The sequence below is a fragment of the Lampris incognitus genome, chromosome 2 (assembly GCF_029633865.1).
Source record: "Lampris incognitus isolate fLamInc1 chromosome 2, fLamInc1.hap2, whole genome shotgun sequence".
In the NCBI taxonomy this organism is placed as follows: domain Eukaryota; kingdom Metazoa; phylum Chordata; class Actinopteri; order Lampriformes; family Lampridae; genus Lampris; species Lampris incognitus.
The window spans coordinates 111,152,144-111,166,411 of NC_079212.1; the positions used below are offsets into that span (position 1 = coordinate 111,152,144).

The 14,268-nt window shown below is 43.2% G+C and overlaps 1 protein-coding gene and 1 long non-coding RNA gene across 3 annotated transcripts in view; one reads left to right on the plus strand and one right to left on the minus strand.

Moving 5' to 3' along the window:
- hp1bp3 (heterochromatin protein 1, binding protein 3) overlaps positions 1-14,268 on the plus strand; it is a 45,871-nt gene that overhangs the window by 19,546 nt on the left and 12,057 nt on the right. For both annotated transcript variants that reach the window (XM_056272760.1, XM_056272762.1), the window contains 2 exons: positions 2,988-3,139; positions 8,635-8,725. In XM_056272760.1, the coding sequence (XP_056128735.1) occupies positions 2,988-3,139; positions 8,635-8,725 (243 nt within the window). The remainder of the gene's footprint in view (positions 1-2,987; positions 3,140-8,634; positions 8,726-14,268) is intronic.
- LOC130107464 (uncharacterized) overlaps positions 1-14,268 on the minus strand; it is a 32,768-nt gene that overhangs the window by 15,386 nt on the left and 3,114 nt on the right. The gene's annotated exons all lie outside the window — the stretch shown is intronic.

Below are 14,268 nucleotides of genomic sequence, written 5' to 3' on the forward strand. Positions count from 1 at the left end.
AGACTTCTTACCCAGCAGGGCCTCATACAGGGGACGCATGATGTGGGCGGCACGGGGCAGGAAACGGTTATAAAAGTTCACCATGCCCAGGAATTCCTGCAGCGACTGTACAGTGCGGGGGAACATGGTGACAGCCTCAACCCTGACAGGGAGGGGAACGGCCCCCTATGGAGTGATGTGGTGCCCGAGGAAGGTGATGGACGACTCCCCGAACTGACACTTAGCTGGGTTGATGATGAGGCCGTGTTCGCTGAGCCTGTCGAACAGCTGTCTGAGGTGCGTCATGTGTTCCTCCGCCGATGCACTGGCCACGAGGATGTCGTCTAAGTACACAAACAAAAATGGCATGTCGTGGAGCACAGAATCCATAAGGCGCTGAAACGTCTGCGCCGCCCCTTTAAGGCCGAAAGGCATACGTAAGAACTCAAAGAGCCCAAAGGGTGTGATGACAGCCATTTTTGGGACATCCAGTGGGTGGACCGGCACTTGGTGATACCCCCGCACTAAGTCGATTTTGGAATAGATGGCAGCGCCCACCAGGTGGGTAGAGAAATCTTGTATGTGCAGTATGGGGTACGAGTCGGGGGTCGTGGCATTGTTTAGGCGACGGTAGTCCCCGCACAGGCGCCAACCCCCGTCGGCCTTAGTAACCATGTGAAAAGGGGAAGCCCACGGGCTGTCAGAACGGCGGACAATGCCGAGGCGCTCCATAGTCGAAAGCTCCTCCCTGGCTATTGCAAGCTTGGCCGAGTGGAGGCGTCGGGCCCGGGGGGAAACTGGGGGGCCCACTGTGGTGATATGGTGTTCCACGCCGTGCTTGGCCACCGCCGAGGAGAAGGTGGGTGTGGTGAGCTCGGGGAAATTTGCGAGCAGGCGTTGGTATGGATCCCCGGTGGAGAGTGTGTTAGCGAGGCACAGCGCTCCAGCCCCCCCAAGCGTGCAGGGGTATGACGCAAAAGAGACGGCATCAATCACGCGACAGTTTTTAACATCCACCAGCAGGTTGAAAGCACAGAGGAAATCCGCACCTAGGAGCGGGGTGGATACAGCAGCCATCACAAAGTCCCAGCCGAAACGTCGGCCGCCAAAACACACGTCCACATGTCTGATACCGTGCGTCCGAATGGACATGCCGTTGGCGGCGTCCATCTGGGGGCCGTGACTGTCGGTCATTGTGTCCATTGTGCTGGTAGTATGCTGCGTTGAGCGCCAGAGTCAACCAGCAGCCGCCGGCCCGACAAGGAGTCTCTGATGAACAACAGCTTGCAGTCACGGCCTGCGCCCATAGCCGTTAACGAGCGCCGGCCTTGGCATTTCCCTGAACCCTGTAACTGCAGGGTTTTCGACACTGTTTTGCTTTTGCCCCACACCTGGCATGGTAATAACAGAGCCCGTCGTCAGGTTGGCGGCGGGCTGTCACCGCAGCTGCAGTGTCCATATAGTCGTACACAGGTGGTGGTGGGGCGGTCTGGTGGGGTAGCAGGGCATGCACAAACTGTTGCCGGTTGGCCAGGAAAACCCTGTCTGCTTCAGCAGCCAGAGAACGGTAGTCTTTGGAGGCGGCGAGAGGAGAACTGGCCAGTGCTGTGCGTACAGGTGCAGGGAGCTGCCTCAGAAAAATGTGTGTGAAAAGAAAGGCCAGATCAGCCGATCCCAGCACAGACAGCCTTTTTTCCATTAACTCAGACGGTTTGCCGTCGCCGAGGCCATTCAGGGACAGTAAACGGTCTGCCTTCTCCAGCTCCAACAGTTCAAATAGTTTCAGGAGGAATGTCTTTATAGCATCGTACTTGCCAGCAGCTGGCGGAGCTTCCAACAGTGTCATTGCTCGCGCCGTTGTCGATGCGTCTAGCGCCGCCACTACGTGGAAGTACTGCGTTGCATCCTGCGTTATCCCTCTCAGCTGGAACTGGGCTTCTACATGTTGAAACTACGGCCGTGGATTATGCTGCCAAAAGTCGGGTAGCTTCACAGTAGCGGCATAAATGCTAGCGTTAGCAATAGCCATGTTGTTAGCACCGGCGTCTTCGTTGTCAGACATACTCGTATTAGTAGTTCGATCACGTCGGGGTCACCAATGTGGAGTTGGAAAACAACGAGACAGGAGACGTGAGAGTAGACGTAGTCGAGGTAGTTTACTAGCTCCAACTTAGCATGTCATACATTCGACAACGACACTGAACTGTGAACCGGAAGCGGAAGTGCATTATCTGAACCCTCGCCTCTTCCCTTAAAGGTACACCGTCCTCTTAGGTGAATGTCTTTCGTTATATAGATGTGGGTCACCACAATATATTGGAAACAGAATGTGAAGGAGAATTGCCTAAAAACCCTCAAGGGTCTTGAAAAGTGGCATTCTCCAGGGCAGCAATACTACAGGAAACAATTACAACAATGCGGTATGCACAATTTGTATGTATATATCAACAATTCCAGATATAGCAAAAGATGAAGACGCAGTTCAGCACGGCACCCGACAAAATGCATCCCAGAAACACCCATGTTACAGCAGTATAATGAATCAGTCAAAATCAAAAGACACACACATCAAGAACACTCATTCATGATACATGCAAGTATACACAAACACTACCTTCTTTGGTTATCATTTACTTTTAATGCTTTTATTCTGATACCACCATATTCAAAGATAGCACTTGCAAAATATTTCTTTCTCGAGGGTGAGTCTTGCATAATTTTTTTTTTACAATGTGTAACCTGATTAGTAGAACTGGGATTCCACATGAAGCCCAGAATACCTATTTTGAGGAGATTGTTTAGAGCTAGAAAAACGTTTCCTTAAAAAATTGCTACCACGTGCAAATTGGAGGGTACAGCTGCCTCAATTAATACATTTTATATGCCTAAGAATATCTAAGTTAATGGGGATGATAGGTATCTTTCTGTACAGAGTGCAAAAACTAAGAAATAAGAGGAAAATGTTGCATGTAGTGCTTCTCCACTATAGCATGTATATTTCATTATAGAAGGCTGTGGTATTTCCTGGAATGAAGACAGAGTCTTTGGGAGATGCTCTCCCCCTCATCATCACTCGGCTCTGTGAGCCCAAGGAGGCCTCCTACATTCTGATCAAGAAATATTTGGAGCAGCACTTTCCCCACCTCAAAATTGATACCAGGTATGCTAACTTGGCTTATTTTCTTGTAATTTGTTTTTGAAATTTTCATATATATATATATATATATATATCCAGCATCCTCGCAACCCTGAGAGCAGGATAAGCAGTTCGGATAATGAATGGATGGAGATATATATATATATATACAGTGCATCCGGAAAGTATTCACACCCCTTCACTTTCCCCACATTTTGTTATGCTACAGCCTTATTCCAAAATGGATTAAATTCCTTTTTTTTTCTCATCAATCTACATACAATACCCCGTAATGACAAAGCGAAAAAAAAGTTTTGTAGAAATTTTTGCAAATTTATTAAAAATAAAAAACTGAAATATTGCATGTACATAAGTATTCACACCCTTTACTCAGCACTTGGTTGAGGCACCCTTGGCAGCGATTACAGCCTCAAGTCTATGGGTATGAAGCTACAAGCTTGGCACACCTATATTTGGGGTATTTCTCCCATTCTTCTCTGCAGATCCTCTCGAGCTCTGTAAGGTTAGATGGGGAGCATCGCTGCACAGCTATTTTCAGGTCTTTCCAGAGATGTTCAATGGGGTTCCAGTCTGGGCTCTGGCTGGGCCACTCAAGGACATTCACAGACTTGTCCCGAAGCCACTCCTTTGTTGTCTTGGCTGTGTGCTTAAGGTCGTTGTCGTGTTGAAAGGTAAACCTTCACCCCAGTCTGAGGTCCTGAGCGCTCTGGAGCAGGTTTTCATCAAGGATCTCTCTGCACTTTGCTCCATTCATCTTTCCCTCGATCCTGACTAGTCTCCCAGTTCCTGCCGCTGAAGAACATCCCCACAGCATGATGCCGCCACCACCATGCTTCACTGTAGGGATGGTATTAGCAAGGTGATGAGAGGTGCCTGGTGTCCTCCAGACCTGACGTTTGGCATTTAGGCCAAAGAGTTCAATCTTGGTTTCATCAGACCAGAGAATCTTGTTTCTCATGGTCTGAGAGTCCTTTAGGTGCTTCTGGCAAACTCCAAGCGGGCTGTCATGTGCCTTTTACTGAGCAGAGGTTTCCGTCTGGCCACTCTACCAAAAAGGCCTGATTGGTGGAGTGCTGCAGAGACGGTTGTCCTTCTGGAAGGTTCTCCCATCTCCACAGAAGAACGCTGGAGCTCTGTCAGAGTGACCATCGGGTTCTTGGTCACCTCCCTGACCAAGGCCCTTCTCCCCCGATTGCTCAGTTTGACTGGGCGGCCAGCTCTAGGAAGAGTCCTGGTGGATCCAAACTTCTTCCATTTACGAATGATGAAGACCACTGGGCTCTTCGCGACCTTCAAAGCTGTAGAAATTTTTTTGTACCCTTCCCCAGATCTGTGCCTCGATACAATCCTGTCTCGGAGGTCCACAGACAATTCCTTTGACTGCATGGCTTGGTTTCTGCTCTGACATGCACTGTCAACAGCGGGACCTTATATAGACAGGTGTGTGCCTTTCCAAATCATGTCCAATCAATTGAATTTACTACAGGTGGACTCCAATCAAGATGTAGAAACATCTCAAGGATGATCAGTGGAAACAGGATGAACCTGAGCTCAATTTTGAGTGTCATAGCAAAGGGTGTGAATACTTATGTACATGCAATATTTCAGTTTTTTATTTTTAATAAATTTGCAAAAATTTCTTTCTACAAAACCTTTTTCACTTTGTCATTATGGGGTATTATGTATAGAATGATGAGGGAAAAAATGAATTTAATCCATTTTGGAATAAGGCTGTAACATAACAAAATGGGGGGAAAGTGAAGGGGTGTGAATACTTTACGGATGCACTGTATATACACACACACACACACATGTACATACATACATACACATGTATGTATGTATGTATGTATGTATGTATGTATGTATGTATGTATGTATGTATGTATGTATGTATGTATGTATGTATGTATGTATGTATGTACTGAGTCAAGTAAGTTCTTTATGGGACACTCCAAGCCTGTTTCATGCCATAACCAATCATCATGGATTTTGCTCCTTATTTGTTGAGCACTTTCCCTACCATTGAGTGTTTCTTTTAACCAAGTTATATATTGGCACTACCAGCTATCAACCTCAGCACAGTGGGTGCCAGGGCTTTCTCCTATAGACAGGTTTCCTGTTTACAAACATTACTAGGTGCGTGCGCAGCCAGGGGGCAAAACCGCTTTGGTAGCTCTCAAAAGATTATGAGATGCATAATCTTTTGAGAGCTACCAAAGTGGTTCAACAATGAAAATGTTCAACATTCCAAAGGGGTCACTTGAACATTTTCCACCCATGCTTTTGGCAGTTTGTGCAGTTTATTGCACAACAACTGCGCGTCATCTCTGCTGTATCTGAGCTCTATCTTGGTTAAAATCTCTGCGCTGTAGGTGCTTTGTGCCCCCTAGTTGCTCATGCATCTCTGTGATGATGTTGCACGGAAACCCTCCTATGCTGCACCCAAACTCTGGAACTCAAATCCCCGTCACATCCGCTTACTGGACTCCATTACAGAATTCAAAAGTGCTCTTAAAACCCACCTTTTTAAACTAGCATACTCACTTTAACAGCATGAAATTAATCTTTTTTTTTAACCCCTGCTGATGTATTCTCTATTGCTTATTGTGTATTTTACTGTTGATTGCACTAATGTTTTTACTGCTTTGTTTTGTTGTGCTTGATGTGAGTGACCTTGACTGTCATGAAAGGCACCTTTAAATAAAATGTTTATTATTATTATATACAGTACCTTGCAAAAGTATTCAATCTCCTCAAAAGTTTTCAGATTTGTCTGAATTACAAATGACACATTGAGATTTTGTTCTGTGTAATGTATTTTAAAAGACTTACCCTCAAAATCTACTATTTTTAAGTGACATTGGAATTATTTTGTTTTCTTACAAAATGTTTTCTACTAAAACTGAAATATGCTGTTTGCATAAGTATTAAATTCCTGTGCTCTGGAGGCTCCAAGTTTACACAGACGAAAAATATACCCCCAACGAGTGCACAGTTGGCTTACAATTGGCCTCTACCTGTGAAATATTACAATAGCTCACATTTTTTTGGATAAAACAAAGTTTTAAGTAAGTTTATGTACAATGGTCAGACTGTGAATCTGAAGGAAATGTGTAAAAGTGAGGGTCAAAGATCATTCTAAGGAAGTTACAGATAAATTAGTAGACATGCACAAATTAGGAAAAGGCTTCAAAATAATATCCAAAAGTTTGGATAGCTCAGTGAGCAATGTTGTATCAATAGTGGGGAAATTGAAGCTGCATCATACCACCCAGGCATTGCCTAGACAAGGCCATCCATCAAAACTCAGCATCCAAGCAAGAAGGAGAATTGTGAGTGAAGCCACAGAGAGGCCAACAATCACTTTGAAGGTGCTACAGAGTTCCATGGCTGAGTGTAGAGTGAAGGTGCACCAGTCAACCATATTAGCCATATCTGCATAAAGCTGGCCTGTATGGGAGGATTGCTCGAAGAAGCCATTTCTCGAGAAAAACCTGAGAATCTGTGGCACTGTTGGGAAATTGCTGTCCGCAAGAGTCATCCAACCAACCTAAACAACCTGGAGTAAATCTGCCAGGAAGAATAGGGGAAAATCACTCTCAGTGTGCAAAACTGATACATACTTATACCAAAAGACTTAAAGCTGTTGTTGCAGTAAAAGGTGGCTCTACCAAATACTAAGTATATAAGAGTTCAACACTTTATGCAAGCAACATGTTTCAGTGTTTTATTTTCTTTAAAAGATGTGCTGAATAATAATTAATTTTGGCTTTGAAAAGTTTTGATTGTATTGCAAACCCTTTTATAGCAAATGGGTTTGCAATACAAATATTGACTGGAAAAATGTGTCCGTAGCATTTGTAATCCAGACAAAATTGACGACTTCCAAGGGGATTGAATACTTTAGCAAGGCACTGCATACAATGCCTTGCAAAAGTATGCAACCCTTTGACAGTCATCACTAATTTCTGGATTATAAAAGACACTCACACATCTGTTACTAAACAATATTATTTTTGTGAACCCATAAGCTCTAACAGCATGTTCCCAAAGCCAAAATAAGTTACATTTCGCTGACTATTTGTAAATAAAAACTAAAATATAGTGCTTGCACAAGTATTCAACCTCCACATATCCATACTTTGTAGAGTACCCTTTTGCTGCAATAATAGGCATGATTCTTTGGGGTAAGTATGTACAAGCTTTGCCCATTCTTCTGGAGTAATTTTTACTCATTCTTCTTGGCAGAATTTGTACAGGTATTGCAGGTTGGTCGGATGGCACCTCTGGACTGCGATTTTCAGTCCGTGCCACATATTTTCAATGGGGTTGAGGTCCAGACTTTGACTTGGCCACTCTAAAATGTTCACCTTTTTGTTCCTGAGCCATGCCATTGTTGCTTTAGCCTTGTGCTTAGGATCATTGTCCTGCTGGAAGGTGAACCTTCTCCCAAGCTTCATTTTTATGGCAGACTGCAACAGGTCTTCTTCCAATATTTTCTTGTATTTAGCTCCATCCATTCTTCCCTCAATTTGAACAAGGTTCCCAGTGCCTGCAGATGAAAAGCAACCCCATAGCATTATGCCGCTGCTGCCATGCTTCACTGTAGGGAGGGTGTTTTTTAGGGCATGAGCAGTGCTAGGTTTGCACCACACGTAATGCTTTGAGTTTTGGCCAAAAAAACTCAACTTTTGTCTCACCTGACCACAAAACCTTCACCCACATCCTAACTCGGTCTCTCTCATGCTTGGTAGCAAACTCCAAGCCTGTTTTTATATGCATAGTTTTGAGCAATGGCTTCTTTCTTGCCACCCTCCCATACAGCCCAGATTTATGGAGAGCCCGTGATATGGTTGACTCGTGCACATTTACTCCAGTCTCATACACTGACCTCTGGAGCCCCTTCAAAGTGATTGCAGTGGTGTGGCTTTCCTCACCAGCCCACGTCTTGCTCAGACACTCAGCTTTTAGGGACGGCCTGGCCTACAAAGCGTCTGGGTCGTTTGATACAGCTTCCACTTTCTGACAATGGATCCAACAGTGTTCTGTGGGACATCCAAACACTTGGATATTGTTTTGTATCCCTTTCCCGCTTTCTGCATTTTAATCACTTTGTCTTTTACTTCAGTATTGTACTCCTTTGTCTTAATTTTCTGATGGAATTCCCGCCCGGCTATTGAACTTTACACAGACTGCTTTTTATACCCATAAATACTTTCGCAAGGCAATATTAGATACACACATACACAACTTGCAGTGTCAACTTTTAAAATCACCTCAAAAGGTGATTTTATACGTTGACACTTTAGACCTAAGCTCAAGCAAAATGTTCCTACTGGGGTTGTAGATAGCAAAGACTCAGTCATTTGTGGTCTTAAGTTTAAGACTTGGAAAGGTCTCTCACTCAATTACTGGCCATGACTTCCAAATGATCAATAAATTTGGATTTTTTTTTTTTAACCTTCTTCCCTTTCCTGTTTCTGATACGTCCTCAGGCCGGAGCTCCTGAAAGTTGCCCTGGTCAAGGCTGTGGAAAAAGGTCACCTGGAGCGGATCACTGGTAAAGGAGCCAGTGGGACTTTCCAGGTAAAATCCTTTTCAGCAGAGAAACTATTATCTAGAATTTTGTCCGAAAGTAAGCAGCCATCATAATGTGGTCTTTGTAGTTTACAACATATGACACCTGCTGCTGTCCATTCTTCTTCGGATTCATGTAAATTCCAGTCGCTATACTGGACATTGGCTGACGTTCACATCAATGCTGACTTTAATTGAATGTGACAGTGGAAGGCTCAAGTTCGCTGATAGAAAACATTAGAAGCAATTGGCAGCAAGGGATACAAGGGCCAAAGCCACAGCACTTGACAACACATATATTGCTGGGGATATATTGTTACATGTATGTCATCTCACTTTTTCCTTCACAAACAATGTGTCTTGAAGAAACTTTTTTTTTTAATCTTTGTGGCCAAACTTCATCGCAAAATACATCTTGAGATGGTCTAAACAGTTAATTACAATCAGTCATACTGTAGAGGCATGGCGATGTTTAGGAGAGATGGCAGTGGACTTTTTAAATAGATTGTTTAACACAATCTTGGAAAGTCAGAATATGCCTTGGGAGTGGAGAAGAAGTGTACTGGTACCGATTTTCAAGAATAAGGGTGATGCGCAGAGGTGTAATAACTACAGACCTTCTCTGTGGATTGTCACTTTGTTGTGGTGGAGAAGCTTGCATGGTCCTGAGATCCCGAAAGCAATGCCGTCTGAAGCCATGCTCCTGATAGGGTCACCCATGGCGGTCAGGTCAAGGGGGAGGTCCCTGACGAAGTAGCAATCAAACCAAGACCTCAGCAGTTGGAACAGGCGACGGATGATGGCTGACTTTAGGGAAGTATCACAACGGCTGGGAAGGCGGATGAAGGCTGCAGCAGAAATGGGCCCCCAGTCGTCTTGAACTCCATGCCACTGGATCCTGACCCAGATATGTCAGGGACCATGTGGTGACTGTCTGTGCACCAGTCACCCCACGTTAAACAAAGTCACACACAGGCATCCTCCATAACCCAGCGGAGAGGACATTCATACTCGCATCGAGTGACCGCCGATGATAATGAGTAACAAAAGGGGTATAAAGTTGATCAGCCACAGCATGTAGTTATGGGAAAGAATAGTAGAAGCTAGCTTAAGAAGAAATATATCAAATTAAGACAATTTTTGAATTTAATAAAACGATTTTTATTGAGAAAAAAATGATAATATATAGATTCGCTGAATTTCTGCCCTTAACTCTGCCTAGATTCAACAAGTTTCTGATCCTTGGAGACTTTAAGGTCCATTTCTGCTACCCGGACAAACCCCTGGGCCTGGAATTCTTAAACCTTATAGTCAAGTCAAATCAATTTTATTTGTATAGCCCATTATCACAAATTACAAATTTGCCTCAGTTGGCTTTATAGCAATAAAACATCCTGTCTTTAGACCCTCGCATCGGATAAGGAGCAACTCCCTAAAAAAAAAACTTTAACGGGGAGAAAAAATAGGGAGAGACCTCAGAGAGAGCAACAGAGGAGGGATCTCTCTCCCAATACGGACAGACGTGCAATGGATGTTGTGTGTACACAATTTACACAATACAAAAATTGAAAGAGGATAACAGAATTATAATGGAATTATATAATATATAAACAATATAATGAGGATGCCAAGCAGTGTCCAGATGCCACTGGAACAGCCCACCTGAGCCATGCGACCACCATCACCATGTAGGCCTGACGGGATGACAGACTACAAATGCACAAAGAGAGACTCACATCATACCATTCACATACGCGGAAGAAGATACAAGAAAAAAAAACAAAACATTAGTCACGCATCTGAGTGAGAGACGCGTATAACATTAAAAGAGGATAACAAAATTATATGGATTTATAAGATATATAAAAAGAAATTGTGATGAGGGGGATGCCAAGCTGTGTCCAGCTGGCGACCACCATCACCGTGGAGACCTGGGAGGAGGACAGACTGCATGTGCACAATAAGGGAGACTCACATCACACCATTCACAAACAAAGAGGAAGATAACAAAGAAGACATCGTTCAGAGAAAGAAAAGACATGTGAGAGAAAAGAGCAGTTTGGAGTAGTCAATTTATACTCTATAATCTTGTCGGCAGAACACTACTTGGTAAATTCATTGAGACAGAAACTGACCTGCCATGCATTACAGGTTGTAAAGCACTCAACTTAAAGGCAACTAATTGTAGGCTAAGGCAAAATAATTTTGATTGTCTGACTGCAGCAGGCAGGTTATTCCACAAGAATGGGGCCCAATAGGAAAAGGCTTGCCACCAGCTGACTTCTTTTTAACTTTGGGTACACACAGGAGCCCTGTATTTTGAGAGCAGAGAGCTCGAGATGGAATGTACAGTTTAAGGAGATTGGACAGGTAAGATGGAGCAAGCCCATTTAGGACTTTATAAGTCAGCAATAGCACCTTGAAGTCTGATCTATCATGGACGGGAAGCCAGTGAAGAGAGACAAGAATTGGTGTAATATGGTCAAATTTTCTAGTTTGTTAGGATTCTAGCAGCAGCATTTCGGACCATCTGAAGACTTTTAGTACTAGCATGTGGCAGACCCGAAAACAGAACATTACAATAGTCAAGTTTGGATGCAACAAATGCATGTATTAGAGTCTCTGCATCAGGAAATTTGTTCCATGACTGCGTATCATTTGGCAAAGAGGTGAAACATAAAAAGAGAAAAGTAGAGGGCCAAGAACTTAGCCCTGAGGTATTCAATATTTAATGTTAGAGAATTTTGATGTAATATTATTACAGCAGACACAGTGTGTTCTTCCAGATAAGTAGGACTTAAGCCAAGAGCGAGCTAAGCCAGAGACACCAAAATTAAAATGTATTCTCTCTAATAGTATACAGTGATCATTGGTGTCAAATAATGCACTGAGGTCCGTTAGTAGAAGCACAGAAGTGGAATCAGAGTCCACAGCTAGTAGAAGATCATTCACTCTGGTCAGAGCAGTTTCAGTGGTATGACAGGCACTGAAAGCCAATTGAAAAGGTTCATACAGATAGTTTTCTTCTCTATGAGTTGAAAGTTGTTGATACACAACTCTCTCTAGTACTTTACAAAAGAATGCAAGATTGGAGACTGGTCGATAGTTATTAAGAAACCCTGGACCGAGGTGCGTTTTTTTAAGTAGACGTTTAACCACAGCTGTCTTAAACTGCTGAGAAGAGGGCCAGTAGTAAGTGATAAATTAGCAATGTCTATCATTGTATGTCCCAGGAAAGGCCAGAGGTCTTTAAAAAGTATTGCTATTAAAGGGTCAAGTAGACAAGTAGTTGGTTTAGAAGTTAACATGAGCTTAGTCCAAGTATCAAGAGTGATAGTTTCAAAAGCTGTAATAACAGGGACTATCAGTGACTCATTGTATAGATATTAATTTGGCAAGACAAGTAGTTGGAGTTGAAGAACTAATTTTGTTTATTAACCTTATTGCATAAAAATATGTTGCTGAATATGGCGCTGTCAGGGAAGAGGGAAAGAGGAAGGCCAAAGAGGAGATTTATGGATGTGGTGAGGGAAGACATGCAGGTGGCTGGTGTGACAGGAAGATGCAGAAGACAGGTAGAAATGGAAACTGATGATCTGCTGTGGCAACCCCTAACGGAAGCAGCCGAAAGGAGTAGTAACCTTATTGCATAAAAAGTCTAGAAACTCATGGGCCGTGAATGGTGAGCAGTTAATAGATGGCTACCTTTTAGTAAGTTTAGATACAGTGTCACAAGAGAAATCTGGGGTTATGTTTATTACTATAGATTAAGCGAGAGATACGCTGCTTTCACAGCAGATAAAGCACATTTGTATTTCAATAAACACTCACGCTAAGATTGGTAAAAAACATCCAATTTTGATTTTCACCGTTTGCGTTCCAGTCTGCTGCAGGCCCACTTAAGAGCATGTGTCTTGTCGTTAAACCAGGGTGTAGGCCTCTTTAGTCACCTAGCTCTGGTAGTGAGAGGTGGAACTGAATAGAGAAGACTCAAGAGGGCCACATTTAAGTCACTAATGACTTTTTCAACACAGTCAGTCTCTACAGTGAAAGGAGCCAATACTTCAGGCAGTTGCTGGCCAAATACAGCTACGGTGGATGGACCAACGTGGCGAGTGGCAATTAATTCTGTGCCGACATTAACAGGGCAGGCCAACAATGCTTAAAATTTGATGAGAAAATGATCTGACACAGCAGGTAGAATTGAATAGAATACACTTGATTTGTCATTTGTATATACATACATACAATGTATGTATTCTCTCTGCATTTAACCCGTCCTAGCTGTGTAATGTATGTCAAGGCTCAGCGTTTTCGGTTTTTATTTTTCAAAGCCATCCAGCATGCTGAATTTCACCACAAGAGGACACTGTTACGTAACCTCACATGAACAGGAACAACTTTTGGTTCCGTGGTAACATAAAATCTGGGTGAAAATCAATTTAAACCGATCTGCTCCTTTTAAAAAAATCTGGCTATTTTTCAGTGAAAATTTGTAAAAACCGAAAACACTGAGCCTTGTGTATGTACACTCTCTGCATTTAACCCGTCCTAGCTGTGTAGCTAGGAGCAGTGGGCAGCCCCCATGCAGCACCCAGGCACCAAGGGAAAGACAGGAGTATCAACCCTAACATACATGTCTTTCTGGTGGTGGGAGGAAACCGGAGGGCCTGCAGGAAACCCATGCTGACACGGGGAGAACATGCAAACTTCACACAGAAAGGACCGGGGATGGCCTGGGATTTGAACCCAGCACTTTTATGCTGTGAGGCAACAGTGCTAACCATTGGGCAGCCACACTTTGTGGTTGGCAAGACATTCAGATCACAAACAGCTTTCCCTTTAGATAAAACCAAATCAAGGGTGTTACCATTGCAATGAGTCGACTCTTGAACAAACTGAGTGAACCCAAAAGTATCAACTAGCACCAGAAAGGCTTTACTTAGAGGATCAGCGGCCCTATTCAGATGAATATTGAAATCGCCAAGAATTAGAATCTCATCAGAATGAGTAACAAGACCCAAGACAAATTCTCCAAATTCTTCAAGGAATAATTAGAATCTCATCAGAATGAGTAACAAGACCTAAGACAAATCCTTCAAATTCTTCAAGAAATAGTGAGTAAGAGCCAGGAGTTCGATAAGAGTATCACAATCTGGACTGAGCAGTCTATTCGTGGCTGAGGGAGATGGACTTAGAATAAGAGCCTCAAAAGATTGGAATTTAGATTCAAGTTTAGAAGTTAAATTGAAAATAGACATATATTAAGGCGACAACCCCACCTTGTTTATTTGCCCAAGCTATATGGGCATGAGTATAGTCGGGTGGGGAAGCTTCATTTAAGGGGAGGAAAACATTTGGTTTCACTCATATTTAATGTAACCCAATCATGTCGAGGCTATGTTCAAGAATCAGATAATTTAATAGTAGGGCTTTGGTAGACATTGATCTGATATTTGTGAAACCAAATTTAAGCATCTTGTTGAAATGGTCAGTAGTAGGCAGAACTTTGGAGCTACCGATATGTGAAATATTAATTGGAATTAGACACC